We start from the raw sequence: 15,881 nt of genomic DNA on the forward strand, positions 1-15,881 counted from the left end.
GTTTAGCCTGTCTGGAAGCAAGACGTCGGTCTCGGCAAGCTGGCTGGTTTTCCTTTTGTAGTCCGTGATTGTCTGTAGTCCCTGTCACATACATCTTGTGTCTGAGACGTTGAATTGTGACTCCACTTTATCTCTATACTGACGTTTAGCTTGTTTGATTGCCTTGCAGAGTGAATAACTACACTGTTTATATTCTGCCATATTACCTGTCATGTTTTGTCATTTATTGTCATGTCTTGTCCCTGTGCTTTCTCTTCTATTCGTTTCCCCCTGATGGTCTTATTAGGTTTCCTTCCCTCTCTCTCTATCCCTCTCTCTCTCTATCCCTCTCTCTCTCTATCGTTCCGTTCCTGCTCCCAGCTGTTCCTCATTCGTCCTAACTACCTTGTTTACTCTTTCACACCTGTCCCCTATTTTGCCCTCTGATTAGAGTCCCTATTTCTCCCTCTGTTTCTGCGTCTGTCCTTGTCGGATCCTTGTTTGATGTTTGCTGTGCTGTGTTCTTGTTCCGTCGTGTTTTTGCCTTCTTCAGATGCTGCGTGTGAGCAGGTGTCTATATCAGCTACGGCCTGCGCCTTCCCGAAGCGACCTGCAGTCTGTGGTCGCATCTCCTGTTGTTCCCCTCTACTGACTAGAGGGTTTCAGTTTTCCTGTTTGGACTTTACCTGTGATAGTATCCAGGATTATCGTTTTTGTTAAAGACTGGAATAAACTCTGTTTCTGTTAAGTCGCTTTTGGGTCCTCATTCACCTGCATAACAGAAGGATCCGACCAAGAATGGACCCAGCGACTATGGATTCTCTCTACTCTGCTGTCGAGTTCCAGGGAGCGATGCTAGGCAGACACGAACAGGAATTGTCTGCTGCTCGACATGCCGTTGAGACCCTGGCCGCCCAAGTCTCCGGCCTCTCGGAGGAGATTCACAATCTCCGCCTCGATCCACCGGTTACCTCCTGGGCTTCCGGGTCTCCGGAGCCCAGAATTAATAACCCACCGTGCTACTCTGGGGAGCCTACTGAATGTCGCTCGTTCCTTACCCAGTGTGATATAGTGTTCTCTCCAGCCCCACACGTACTCCAGGGGTATTGCTCGTATCGCCTACGTCATATCTCTCCTTACTGGACGGGCTCGGGAGTGGGGCACGGCTGTCTGGGAGGCAAGGGCTGAGTGTACTATCCAGTATCAGAACTTTAAGGAGGAGATGATACGGGTTTTTGATCGTTCTGTTTTTGGGAAAGAAGCTTCCTGGTCCCTGTCTTCCCTATGTCAAGGTAATCGATCCATAACGGATTACTCTATAGAGTTTCGCTCTCTTGCTGCCTCCAGTAACTGGAACGAGCAGGCGTTGCTCGCTCGTTTTCTGGAGGGACTCCACGCTAAGGTTAAGGATGAGATTCTCTCCCGGGAGGTTCCATCCAGCGTGGATTCTTTGATTGAACTCGCTATTCGCATTGAACTACGGGTAGATCTTCGTCACCGAGCTCATGGAAGAGAGCTCGCGTTAACTGTGTCCCCCCTCTCCCCGACACTACCATCTTTCCCCACTGACTCAGGTGTTGAGCCCATGCAGCTGGGGGGTATTCGCATCTCGAATAAGGAGAGGGAACGGAGAATCACCAACCGCCTCTGTCTCTATTGCGGTTCCGCTGGTCATTTTGTCATTTCATGTCCAGTTAAAGGCCAGAGCTCATCAGTAAGCGGAGGGCGACTGATAAGCGCTACTACTCTGTCCTCTCCGTCAAGTACCTGTACTACCTTGCCGGTCCATCTACGCTGGACCGGATCGGCAGCTTCCTGCAGTGCATTAATAGACTCTGGGGGCGGAGGGCTGTTTTATGGACGAAGCCTGGGCTCGGGAACATGACATTCCTCTCAGACAGTTAGGGAGCCCACGGTCATGTTCGCCTTGGATGGTAGTCCTCTCCCCAGTATATTATGTGAAACACTACCTTTAACCCTCACAGTATCTGGTAACCATAGTGAGACCATTTCTTTTTTGATTTTTTGTTCACCTTTTACACCTGCTGTTTTGGGTCATCCCTGGCTAGTGTGTCATAATCCTTCTTTTGATTGGTCTAGTAATTCTATCCTTTCCTGGAACGTTTCTTGTCATGTGAAATGTTTAATGTCTGCTATTCCTCCTGTTTCTTCTGCTCCCTCTTCACAGGAGGAACCTGGTGATTTGACAGGAGGGCCGGAGGAATATCATGATCTGCGCACGGTCTTCAGTCGGTCTAGAGCCACCTCCCTTCCTCCTCACCGGTCGTATGATTGTTGTACTGATCTCCTCAAGAAGCGTTTTGCATCCGCTCCTATCCTTGTTGCACCTGACGTCACTAAACAGTTCATTGTCGAGGTAGACGCGTCGGGGGTGGGCGTGGGAGCCATTCTGTCCCAGCGCTCCCATACTGACGATGGGGTCCGCCCTTGCGCGTATTTTTCTCATCGCCTGTCTCCGTCGGAAATTAACTATGATGTGGCTAACCGCGAACTGCTCGCCATCCGTTTAGCCCTAGGCGAATGGCGACAGTGGTTGGAGGGGGCGACCGTTCCTTTTGTCGTTTGGACTGACCAAAAGAACCTTGAGTACATCCATTCTGCCAAACGACTCAATGCGCGTCAAGCTCGTTGGGCGTTGTTTTTCGCTCGTTTCGAGTTCGTGATTTCTTATCGCCCGGGTACTAAGAACACCAAGCCTGATGCTTTATCCCGTCTCTTCAGTTCTTCTGTAGCGTCTACCGACCCCGAGGGGATTCTCCCTGAGGGGCGTGTTGTCGGGTTGAATGTCTGGGGAATTGAGAGACAGGTTAAGCAAGCACTCACTCACACTCCGTCGCCGCGCGCTTGTCCTAGTAACCTTCTTTTCGTTCCCGTTTCTACTCGTCTGGCCGTTCTTCAGTGGGCTCACTCTGCCCAGTTAGCTGGCCACCCCGGCGTTCGGGGTACGCTTGCTTCTATTCGCCAGCGTTTTTGGTGGCCTACTCAGGAGCGTGACACGCGCCGTTTCGTGGCTGCTTGTTCGGACTGCGCGCAGACTAAGTCCGGTAACTTTCTTCCTGCTTCTGCTCCTGGCCTTGCTGGGTCTCAGTCTGTCCCCAGCCACCGCATCTCTCCTGCCCTTGCTGTGTCTCAGTCTGTCCCCTGCCATCGCATCTCTCCTGGTCCTGCTCCTGCACTTGCTGTGTCTCAGTCTGTCCACAGCCACCGCCTCTCTCCTGTTCCTGGTCTTAGCCTTGCTGTGTCTCAGTCTGTCCCTAGTTGTTACTCTCCTGGCCTGTTTGGTCCTGATTGCTCTCGCTTACAGTTCTCTACCCGTGTCTCATTTTTATAAGAGTTATTGCCCTAGATTCCCTCTTCATCGTCTCCCGTTACGGTCCTGAGGAGAGGAGTTGGGTTCTTTCTCGGGACGTGCTGGACCGTTCGTTGATCAATGATTTCCTCCGTTGCCGCCAGGGTTCCTCCTCGAGTGCGCCAGGAGGCGCTCGGTGAGTGGGGGGGTACTGTCATGTTTTGTTATTTATTGTCATGTCTTGTCCCTGTGCTTTCTCTTCTATTCGTTTCCCCCTGATGGTCTTATTAGGTTTCCTTCCCTCTCTCTCTATCCCTCTCTCTCTCTCTATCCCTCTCTCTCTCTATCGTTCCGTTCCTGCTCCCAGCTGTTCCTCATTCGTCCTAACTACCTCGTTTACTCTTTCACACCTGTCCCCTATTTTGCCCTCTGATTAGAGTCCCTATTTCTCCCTCTGTTTCTGCGTCTGTCCTTGTCGGATCCTTGTTTGATGTTTGCTGTGCTGTGTTCTTGTTCCGTCGTGTTTTTGCCTTCTTCAGATGCTGCGTGTGAGCAGGTGTCTATATCAGCTACGGCCTGCGCCTTCCCGAAGTGACCTGCAGTCTGTGGTCGCATCTCCTGTTGTTCCCCTCTACTGACTAGAGGGTTTCAGTTTTCCTGTTTGGACTTTACCTGTGATAGTATCCAGGATTATCGTTTTTGTTAAAGACTGGAATAAACTCTGTTTCTGTTAAGTCGCTTTTGGGTCCTCATTCACCTGCATAACATTACCAGTCGCCTTGCCATTGTTAAATGCAATGTATCGCGCTTTCAATGCTACCATCTATTTCTGGTTAGGGTAGGTTTTAATAGTCACAGTGGGTAAGACATCTCCTATACACTTTCTTATGAACTCAGTTACCGTATCCGTGTATGTGTCTAGATTATTTTCGCACACTACCCGGAACATATCCCAGTCCACGTGGTCAAAACAATCCTGAAGTGTGGATTCTGATTGGCCAGACCGGCGTTGAATAGTACGAAGCATGGGGACTTCCTGTTTGAGTTTCTGCCTATAGGACAGAAGGAGCAAGATGGCGTCATGGTCATATTTGCCGAAAGGAGGGCAGGGGAGGGCCTTGTAAGCATCCCGAAAGTTTGAATAGCAATGGTCAAGAGTCTTAGTAACACGAGTAGTCAATATGTTGGTAGAATTTCGGCAGCCTAGTCCTTAGATTTTCTTTGTTAAAATCCTCAGCTATAATAAATGCAGCCTCATGATATGTGGTTTCCAGTTTGCATAACGTACAGTGAAGTTCTTTGAGGGCCGTCGAGATTTCGGCTACCGTAATCAAGCAGTGAACCATCCCTGTAACTGTCGCTTCTGCAGAGAGATTGTTTTCTCAACTAAAACTCATAAAGAACTACCTAAGAACTAAGCATTAGCCTCTTGGTCTGATATGCGCTTTTAGACACCTGAGTAAGCCACTAATTGCACTGGCGCCGTCGTAGCCTTGAACACGGCATTTGTTCACCGATATCCACATACTTTCAATCAGTTCAATGATTTATTTTTCAAGGCATGAGGCACTTTGATCAGTCACATTCTTGAAGCCCAAGAAAGAAATACTTAGCTTCCTAGTACATGTGTAAATCAAAAATATGTATCATTTACTTTTCGTAGTGTTACTGTCAAAATGATTTGTTAAATATTAAATTAATCGATGACAGGCACATGGGCACTCAGAGCTCAGAGCCCCCCCCCCTCCGGTATTCCAGTGTGGCTATGGCTGCATTTCGGATACACTTGAATGTCGTATGAGGGGGGCGCATGTCTTTCATGTATTATTATATAAAACAACGGTTGTTGATGTGTACGGCTACATTTCAGATGCATTTTCGTACAGTAGTTGGTCCAATTTTGAACAGTAGTAGGACCAATTTACCTTGTGTTATTATGGCTCCAAAGTAATACTAGTTGTTAAATCCCCCCATGGATTTAAAATGAACCAGACCTGGTGACAGCTGATAAAGATAATTATTTCTCCCAGTCCATTTAGCAAGAGAGATATAGAAGAATGTTAAGAATGTTTGATGCAATAGTCTACTGTAGGTCACTGCCAAAAGTTTCAAACACTTGCGGTAGATACGGTAGCAATGGCTAGCTAGCTAGCTGGTTAGCTCCAACACAGGGAGCGTGCACAGGATATTTGGTCTATTATGATGTAAAATCCATTATTGAATCATTTTAGTTTAGCAAGCGGTCTGTGTAAGCTTTGAACTTAATCTGCGAGACGAGTCAGTGCGATGATGATATCCAAACAGGTGTTCTGAGTATTTCAAATAGATTTTGGATAATAGTCTGTGGAGATTCCACATGTAGCAGGTCTAAAATACATCTAGGCCAGAGTTAAAAACACTCCAATTCAAATAACTTTTATTTTCTCAAAGGGGAAGTTCTGGAGTCATTAGTGGGTCATAGCCTACTCGTACAAGAAAACAGAAACAATTATGCAGGCCGAGACCCTGATTACCTCCCATGTGCCCCAGTGTGCCCCTTCCCATGAACCTGGCCTGAGGATTCCAGCTGTGGTCAGTGAGAGGCAATCTCTGCTCCACAGAGAACAACCCTCTGCACCTAAGCACCTTTAACCCTATTGCACCCTAACCTCAGTCTATGAGATAACCCCACATCTATTTAGATTGGTGCTTTGGTCAACAGGGCTGTGTGTTGTCAGTCATATACTAATGATGTTCATGATAGCTATAAGTCCCGCTCACATAATGTTTCAAAAGAGTATCCCAGGGCTAAGTGAGAACCCATGACAGAGTTTGAATTGTCATTCTAACTCTACAGATGCCGTATATTGATTTGAACCTGCTTCTCACAGCAGGAAAACAATTCTGCAGCAACAGAAAATGTGAATGATTATTTTTCATATAATTAATGGACATTTTAGATAGTTAGACATTCTCTACTCGCATGAGCGCGAGCAGCAAAGTCATCATGACATTGAGCCAGGGAAGCTTTTGGGCATTCTTCCAGTGTTGCTGGGGAAGTTGATCTGTGTGGCTGCAGCTAGTTGGGGGAAGGGAAAAACTGCTAGCACCACCACCAGTGGAGGAGGGAAAATCAATCAATCAATCAATCAAATCAGCAGAGTTCACAAAGTGCTATACAGAAACCCAGCCTAAAACACCAAACAGCAAGCAATGCAGATGTAGAAGCACGGTGGCTAGGAAAAACCTCATAGAAAGGCTGGAACCTAGGAAAAATCCTAGAGATGAACCAGGCTCTGAGGGGTAGCCAGTCCTCTTCTGGCATTGCCGGGTGAAGATTATAACATGGCCATTTAAGGCCAGATTGTTCTTCAAGATGTTCAAACATTCATAGATGATCAGCAGGGTCAAATAATAATCACAGTGGTTGTAGAGAGTGTAACATGTTAGTACCTCAGGAGTAAATGTCAGTATGCTTTTCATAACCGAGCATTCAGAGGTCGAGACAGCAGGTGTGGTAGAGAGAGAGAGAGACAAGTTCCATAGCAAGTTCCCGGACATTTCTGGGGGGAATGGCCCTCGCCCTCACCCTCCGATCCAACAGGTCCCAGATGTGCTCAATGGGATTGAGATCCAGGCTCTTCGCTGGCCATGGCAGAACACTGATATTCCTGTCTTGCAGGAAATCACGCACAGAACGAGCAGTATGGTTGGTGGCATTGTCATGCTGGAGGGTCATGTCAGGAGGAGCCTGCAGGAAGGGTACCACATGAGGGAGGAGGATGTCTTTCCTGGAACACACAGCGTTGAGATTGCCTGCAATGACAACAAGTTCAGTCCGATGATGCTGTGACACACCGCCCCAGACCATGACGGACCCTCCACCTCCAAATCGTTCCCGCTCCAGAGTATAGGCCTCGGTGTAACGCTCATTCCTTTGATGTTAAACGCGAATCCGACCATCACCCCTGGTGAGACAAAACTGTGACTTGTCAGTGAAGAGCCCTTTTTGCCAGTCCTGTCTGGTCCATTGACGGTGGGTTTGTGCCCATAGATGACGTTGTTCCCAGTGATGTCTGATGAGGACCTGCCTTACAACAGGCTTACAAGCCCTCAGTCCAGCCTCTCTCAGCCTATTGTGGCCAGTCTGAGCACTGATGGAGGGATTGTGCGTTCCTGGTGTAACTCGGGCAGTTGTTATTGCCATCCTGTGACTGTACCGCAGGTGTGATGTTCGGATGCACCGATCCTGTGCAGGTGTTGTTACACGTTCTCTGCCAATGCGAGGATGATCAGCTGTCCGTCCTGTCTCCCTGAAGCGCTGTCTTAGATGTCTCACAGTATGGTCATTGCAATTTATTGCCCTGGCAACATCTGCAGTCCTCATGCCTCCTTGCAGCATATTCCTAAGGCATTTTAACAAAGATGAACAGGGACCCTGGGCATCTTTCTTTCTTTTTGTGTTTTTCAGAGTCAGTAGAAAGGCATCTTTAGTGTCCTAAGTTTTCACAACTGTGACCTTAATTGCCTACGTCTGTAAGCTGTTAGTGTCTTAATGACTGTTCCACAGGTGCATGTTCATTAATTGTTTATGGTTCATTGATCAAGCATGAGAAACAGTGTTTAGACCCTTTACAATGAAGATCTGTGAAGTTATTTTGATTTTTTTTAAATGATCTTTGAAAGACAGGGTCCTGAAAAAGGGAAGTTTCTTTTTTTTCTGAGTTTATGTTAGATTTGTCCTTAATAAAGTATATGCACATGATTGAGATAAGAATATATTCTAAAGCATATGTATTATCATTGGACATTAATATTTAGATGCAATGCAATTCCCCCCTCATGTAAATGAAATACCCTATATTTATCTGTTCAGCTTTATCGTCTCATAATAGGTTAATTAGCAACATTCTCAAATCCAGAGCATTTAAATAACGTGTTGTTAGCGACTGTTTTTGTAGGCTGCTGTTTTTGTAGACATTTGCTTACTTGACCGTTTCTGGATAGGCTACTTACCTACCAACAGTTGCAACTCCAGAGCATTTAAAAAAACTTTCTAGGTTTCTGTTTTTGTCGGCACTTGCTTTCTGGGTCTAACTAAAGTCAGCGAGATGTGCAATACGCCTGCTCGCTTTTTCATGCGTTGCTGGGCTGGTTGGTGCCGCATGTTTTGATAGGCCTGCCATGAACCCATGTTATCCATATACCGTATATATACAGAACCAATCAAAAGTTTGGACACACCTACTCATTCCAGGGGTTTTCTTTATTTTTGACTATTTTATACATTGTAGAATAATAGTGAAGACATCAAAACTATGAAATAACACATATGGAATCATGTAGTAAGCACAAAAGTGTTAAACACATCAAAATATATTTTAGTTTGTTGAAAGTAGCCACCCTTTGCCTTGATGACAGCTTTGCACAGTCTTGGCATATTTCCATTTTTTTCAAGGCATTTTTCTAAGGATTCTAGCGTTAATGCTTCCATGCTCACCCTATCCTTAGCAAATATCGTGGAGTGCATCTGGAAGAGGAAATATGTGGATAGGAGAGAGAAGGCATATTGCTGTGTTATTGCTGGTGGAGACAATTACCTAAAAATAGATAACGATTATAATTAGCCCATGGTAAGGTGTGCAGCTATGCGATGAGGTCTGTGTAGGGACCTGGCTAATGCAGATGTATGGTCCTAAAGTCTGCTTGCTGCTTAACCTATTATTATCTAGCTCCTGACAAATAGAGAGCCACCAGCAACAGTATCTCAGACACAGAGGAGCCCCAAATATTGGCCTAAAAAAATATAGAATTATCAGAGATGTATTATAATACACTGAATAGGGACATGTAGCCCTGCATTTAGTCCATAGGCCTACACGTGAATGAAATTAAGTAGTGAACTCTCGATGCCACTCTCACTAGCCTGTGTAGATCTCATGTACATTATGGAACTTTCTTATGTAAGGTAAATTAACTGGAGCGTAGTGATACTGTAGCTTGGGAACGTCTATTATTTATGCGCGTTACTTTAATGAGAACAACTCACGTATTGCCAAGCATCTGTATGTGTGGATGTGTAACGCCTCGCAATCCCGTCAGTTTCTCACCAACACACACACATACTGCACACACCTGCGTCATTTCCTAATCAGAAAATATCTGAGTGAATGAGCAAGTGCGGCGCTTTTAAGTAACAATATGAAATATTCTTCTCCGATAGAGGAAGACCAACTACCTTGCAATTGAAGGGGACACTGAGTCGAACGAAAACAACCAGCTTTTTAGTTTGGGTCTATAAAAATAATGATGACATAGGTAGGATACAAAGATGACCAATTGCGAACAGTTTTGCTCCCAGACAACCCAGAGGAACACATTCAGGTGCCACGTAGCGCAAGAGCGCGCGTCTTGTCCGTATTCTTTGTTATCCAGGATCATATTCAGTTGAATAAAAGTTGTTGTTGTTGTGACAAGTCTAGAAATATTCCTCTGCTGCACGAGTATTTTTGCCAACTTTTTGAAGCAATTATTTTCTCACCATCATCTACGCATCTACGGTGCACCTTCGCACAAGCCGGACTCTCCATAAATAGGTGAAGATCGAAGATGCGGCGGCAATGGAGAGCTGTTATTATTTGATGCTTCCGACAGGCATTATTGGAAAGATGACCATTTTCAACGCTGACTTCCTCCAAGAATCACCGTGCGGTCATGTGTTTTCGGTGCGGAGAGACTTCTAAAGCAGTATCTCAAATGCATGATCTGACCATCCATGTCTGGGGTGTGCTGTTCATGGTAAAGCTGTAGCATGATGAGTAGTGATTTGGAGCGCGTTTCACTCAATTCAACGACGGCTAACTCGGGAATTGGGTCGGGTGGCCGCGCGCTGTCAGCAAACGTTCGGAAGCTGCACAACGCGCTCAACCTGCTGCTCACAGACTTCGAGAGAGAACAGTTCATACACTGTCTAAATGTTTACCATGCAAAGCGCAACGTCTTCGATTTAGTTCAAACTCTCAAAATAATCCTCAACACGCCAAACAAACGACAACTCCTCCCCATGTTGCGGTTGGTCATTCCGCGCTCAGACCAGCTGTTGTTTGACCAGTATACTTCCGAGGGCCTGTACCTTAAAACGGACCATCTACCGCAAAACAGTGGTAACAACCCCGAAAGCTCTGGAGGAGAAGTAGGCAATGCTGCAAACCACCATGTCCAAATTCCCACTGCTCACTGTATGAACCCTCATGATCTCTCTTGTTCTGCATCACCAGGAGCGTGTCCCGGCAAGGATGGTTTCAGCACCACTGCTGATGGCACGGCTGCCCAGGCTTTCATCCAGGGGGAGCCTTTTGGAGAGATCCGCCAAGTGACACTGAGACGCAGAAAGAGCAATGAGGGTTTAGGGTTCAGCATCCGGGGAGGCTCCGAGCACGATGTGGGAATATATGTGTCGCTCGTAGAACCCGGATCTTTTGCTGAGAATGAGGGATTGAGGGTCGGTGATCAAATAGTGACTGTTAACGACATGCTGTTTGACAGACTCTCACACATGGAGGCAGTCAAGGTAGGCTGTGTGGCTGTGTGTATATGTGTGTGTCTGGGACAGCCTTCATGAAGCAGGGATACATTGGTTGTCACCTCAAATCTCATTGTGTGTGTGTGTGTTTGTGTACACGGATATCCCTATCAAGTGGCGATTCTAGCATGTAAATCTTGGTGGGGCAAACAAACAAAAACATGTTTAATGCATGACAGCAAAGCCACTACACAACACACCATTAAACAATACATTAATTGCACTATAACGGTGACAAACGGTGCCCACAAACTGTTAGGACCTACATAAAGCTGTCCCAACAGCAGAGTCCCAACAGCTGTCCCAACACCTTACCACTTCTACGCCTGGCTATCAGTGGTGCCTTGTCTGGCAGCGAAACAGTTCATTCAGCCTCATTTACTAGCTTTTAACAAAACATAGCTGATATGGCTGACTTGCTTGAAACATTCTTTTCAGTTTCCACTGACAATTGAGATGTACAAATGATGGCATAGTGGGATGACGTGCGAATAAGAGGCAATCTGTAATTTTGATTAATACATTAATGAGCGAGCAAGGATGAACGTAGTCTATGTAACTATTTTTCATCACTTTTTGAAATGTACAGCGACAGAATTCAGGACATGGACCGTTATTACTGTATTCTCCCTATACACCAAGTCAGAACCGTAGGATGAATAAAGGGGTCATATAAGCAGACAATGAAAGCTCTTACAATATTAAATGCTTACATTTCTCTAAAACAGGCTATAGGCTACATGTACACCACCAAGTCAGAACAGTAGGCACAATTATGAGGGGAAAATTGACAGCTTACTACACAACATACACTTGTATTACTTTTTTAGCTACAGTATACAAATTACATAATTTATGCAGCAGCAGCATACAAGACATTTTTGGACTCACTTGAACAGGAAGGTGGCGCAGCGGTCTTTTACATCAAAGTCTGGCATTCTCTGGATTTATGGTGCTTTCAAGACAACTGGGAACTCGGAAAAAAACAAGGTTGAATCCTGATGACTTCAGTGATCTTCAGGTCGGCGCTCTAGAAAGAGGCCCGAGTTCCCAACTTGCAATTCCGAGTTGGATGACCATTGAACATGTATTTTCCCAGTCGTAGTTTGCTAGCTAATGTTTTGAAAGTATGATGTCGACATGATCAGTCCAATCAAAGCCAATGTAGATATAATGTAATTTGACGTCATTTTATCTGTGGCCAAAGACCTTGAGCCTTTTTGGATGGGCACTTCTAATGTAACGCTATGGCAGTACCCAACGTGCTTTAATTTTTAAGCTCTACCCGTAGATTTTGCGGTGATGTAGTGTCCCCATGAGTGACAGAACACTGACCCAAGCATGGCGCAACTAGAGAACATTACCAGCCCCTACACTTTGTATTTTCCGCTGGCTGCCCCACCACCACCGAAATCACTGAGCTAGGCTGAAACACCTGCATTTTGGCACTGCCTTACTCAAGAAAGCAAAATAAGAGACCATGTTTGTATGCGGCTTTATCAACTAAATGTTATTTTTTTAAATGACGTTGTTTGCTAACTGGTTTGTGACATATGTTCATTCCAAAATAGCATGCAAAACAGGCGAAAAACCCACGTGCCCTGAATGACGGGTCGCCACTGTCTCTATCCATAGTGCATATGCCTATCCACAACTAAATAGAGAAGATTAATAAAACAGAAGAAACCAAGACACAGGGTAGTAGTAGTAATGATGCCCAGTTCCAATACAACATAATGTGACATTAATAAACACACAAAAGCTCTTTTTACGTCTCAAATGGCACAATAGTCTTTTTAAAGGGGCACTACTTTTGACCGTGAGCCATAAAAGGCCCTCGTCAACTGTAGTGCTCTCATAAGGGATTGTGTGCCTTTTGGGAGACAAATCATGTCTGTTAAGGAAAAAGGACAGGACCAGTGAAAAGCAAACTACTAATGTAGCCTTGTCTGCTGAAACAGAGCGACAGAGAGTGTCGTGTGGGATACGACATCAGTTTGCTTAAGGTCCAGTTTAAGATGCTAGTTTTAATCCCATCAAAATCAATGTTGTATTTTATTCTACACCACTGATCACAGATTCGTGCTCCCTTACCATGGCTTGTGTCTCCAATGCGACCTCAGCTGAACTTCTCTTTTTTATTTTCTATTTTTGCAGAACTTTGCTAGTCTGAGGAGAGAAAGTATAGTGTAGATACCTGGGGCCGTCCCAAATATGACCCCATCCCCTATATAGTGCACTAAAAGTAGTATGAAATTGAATGTGGACTTGTAAGTGGAACGTAAAGTAGAGGGGGCAGGGTGAGTGGAGTGGAGGGAGATGAATACAAGCAGCAAGTGGGAGTGTGTGTCTCAAATAGCAGCATGTTCTCTATGAAGTGCACTACTTTTGCCCAGAACCCATATGGTGTCATTTAGTGCATTGTAAGGAATAGGGTGCCATTTAAGACTCAATCAGACAGTGTAATGCCTGGTTCTCTTATCTAGTCAGGAAAATGAATGTGTTTCACATAGTGACATTATTTGTGGGGTTGCTATCAGTGGGGTGTTTTCTTGTCACAGCAGGTGTATTTTATCAGTGCTGCTGTCTGTGTTCGTCAGGCTGTCTGTCACAAGACATTGTATGGCAAATGCCATCTGATTTCACCCAGTCAGACTTCAATAGACAACCTGCAGCTTTCTGTTGTTGCAAAATAAAAGCCCTTACAGACAATTCAGAATTGATTGATGTATAATTTAAGACCAAATAAAGAACCATTTTCAACACAGTCATAGAACATTTGGCTATTTTGGATCACTTTAGAAGGAAAAAAACAGTTTTACAAAGTTAACATGTCCAGTCATTTATTTTGTCAAATACTGAGTCAAAATATGAATAGATATTTTTTTATTTAATAAAAATGTATTCTATTGGATATGTTTGCTTGCCTCAAAATGAGGGATTTAGAATGGTTGGGCCTTGGCAGAGTCATGTATTAAGATATACATAAATCATACATACATTTACATTTAAGTCATTTAGCAGACGCTCTTATCCAGAGCGACTTACAAATTGGTGCATTCACCTTATGACATCCAGTGGAACAGCCACTTTACAATAGTGCATCTAAATATTTTAAGGGGGGGGGTGAGAAGGATTACTTTATCCTATCCTAGGTATTCCTTAAAGAGGTGGGGTTTCAGGTGTCTCCGGAAGGTGGTGATTGACTCCGCTGTCCTGGCGTCGTGAGGGAGTTTGTTCCACCATTGGGGAGCCAGAGCAGCGAACAGTTTTGACTGGGCTGAGCGGGAACTGTACTTCCTCAGTGGTAGGGAGGCGAGCAGGCCAGAGGTGGATGAACGCAGTGCCCTTATTTGGGTGTAGGGCCTGATCAGAGCCTGGAGGTACTGAGGTGCCGTTCCCCTCACAGCTCCGTAGGCAAGCACCATGGTCTTGTAGCGGATGCGAGCTTCAACTGGAAGCCAGTGGAGAGAGCGGAGGAGCGGGGTGACGTGAGAGAACTTGGGAAGGTTGAACACTAGACGGGCTGCGGCGTTCTGGATGAGTTGTAGGGTTTAATGGCACAGGCAGGGAGCCCAGCCAACAGCGAGTTGCAGTAATCCAGACGGGAGATGACAAGTGCCTGGATTAGGACCTGCGCCGCTTCCTGTGTGAGGTAGGGTCGTACTCTGCGGATGTTGTAGAGCATGAACCTACAGGAACGGGCCACCGCCTTGATGTTAGTTGAGAACGACAGGGTGTTGTCCAGGATCACGCCAAGGTTCTTAGCGCTCTGGGAGGAGGACACAATGGAGTTGTCAACCGTGATGGCGAGATCATGGAACGGGCAGTCCATCCCCGGGAGGAAGAGCAGCTCCGTCTTGCCGAAGTTCAGCTTGAGGTGGTGATCCGTCATCCACACTGATATGTCTGCCAGACATGCAGAGATGCGATTCGCCACCTGGTCATCAGAAGGGGGAAAGGAGAAGATTAATTGTGTGTCGTCTGCATAGCAATGATAGGAGAGACCATGTGAGGTTATGACAGAGCCAAGTGACTTGGTGTATAGCGAGAATAGGAGAGGGCCTAGAACAGAGCCCTGGGGGACACCAGTGGTGAGAGCGCGTGGTGAGGAGACAGATTCTCGCCACGCCACCTGGTAGGAGCGACCTGTCAGGTAGGACGCAATCCAAGCGTGGGCCGCGCCGGAGATGCCCAACTCGGAGAGGGTGGAGAGGAGGATCTGATGGTTCACTCTGTTATGCTGGTGAATGAGGACCCAAAAGCGACTTAACGAAAACAGAGTCTTTATTCCAGTATATGACAAAAGTAATAATCCTGGAAAAATCAAGAAGAAAACAAAACAGGAAAAAACTTAAATCCACTCGTAGTAACGAGGACAGACTGGAGACTCGACCATTGACTGCAGGTTGCTTCGGGAAGGCACCGACCGTAGCAGACTAAGACACCTGCTCACACGCAGCATCTGAAGGAGACAAAACACGACAGGGCGAGACAAGGACACAGAACAGCGAAACATCATACAAGGATCCGACAAGGACAGAAGCGGAAAACAAGGGGAGAAATAGGGACTCTAATCAGAGCGCAAAATAGGGGACAGGTGTGAAAAGAGTAAATGAGTGAGTTAGGAGAATGAGGAACAGCTGGGAGCAGGAACGGAACGATAGAGAGAAGAGAGAGAGGGAGGGGGAGAGAGAGGGATAGAAAAAGGGAACGAACCTAATAAGACCAGCAGGGTGAAACGAACAGAAGGGAAAGCACAAGGACAAGACAATATATGACAAAACATGACAGTACCCCCCCACTCACCGAGCGCCTCCTGGCGCACTCGATGAGGAACACTGGCGGCAACGGAGGAAATCATAGATCACAAACGGTCCAGCACGTCCCGAGAAAGAACCCAACTCCTCTCCTCAGGACCGTAACGGAAGACGAAGAAGAGGGAATCTAGGGCTACTACTCTAAAAAAATGAGACACGGGTAGAGAACTGTAAGCTTTAGAGCAAACAGGACCAAACAGGCCAGGAGAGT

At 45.9% G+C, this 15,881-nt stretch overlaps 1 protein-coding gene across 4 annotated transcripts in view; it reads left to right on the forward strand.

The window, feature by feature from the left end:
- Positions 1–9,445: 9,445 nt before the first annotated feature.
- LOC124034064 (whirlin-like) overlaps positions 9,446–15,881 on the forward strand; it is a 109,527-nt gene continuing 103,091 nt past the window's right edge. For all 4 annotated transcript variants that reach the window (XR_006838503.1, XM_046346777.1, XM_046346778.1 and 1 more), the window contains exon 1: positions 9,446–10,838. Coding sequence is in view for 3 of the 4 variants with exons in the window: in XM_046346777.1 (XP_046202733.1) it covers positions 10,080–10,838 (759 nt within the window). In the remaining variant the exon portion in view is untranslated. The remainder of the gene's footprint in view (positions 10,839–15,881) is intronic.

The sequence above is a fragment of the Oncorhynchus gorbuscha genome, linkage group LG04 (genome assembly GCF_021184085.1).
Source record: "Oncorhynchus gorbuscha isolate QuinsamMale2020 ecotype Even-year linkage group LG04, OgorEven_v1.0, whole genome shotgun sequence".
Classification (NCBI taxonomy): domain Eukaryota; kingdom Metazoa; phylum Chordata; class Actinopteri; order Salmoniformes; family Salmonidae; genus Oncorhynchus; species Oncorhynchus gorbuscha.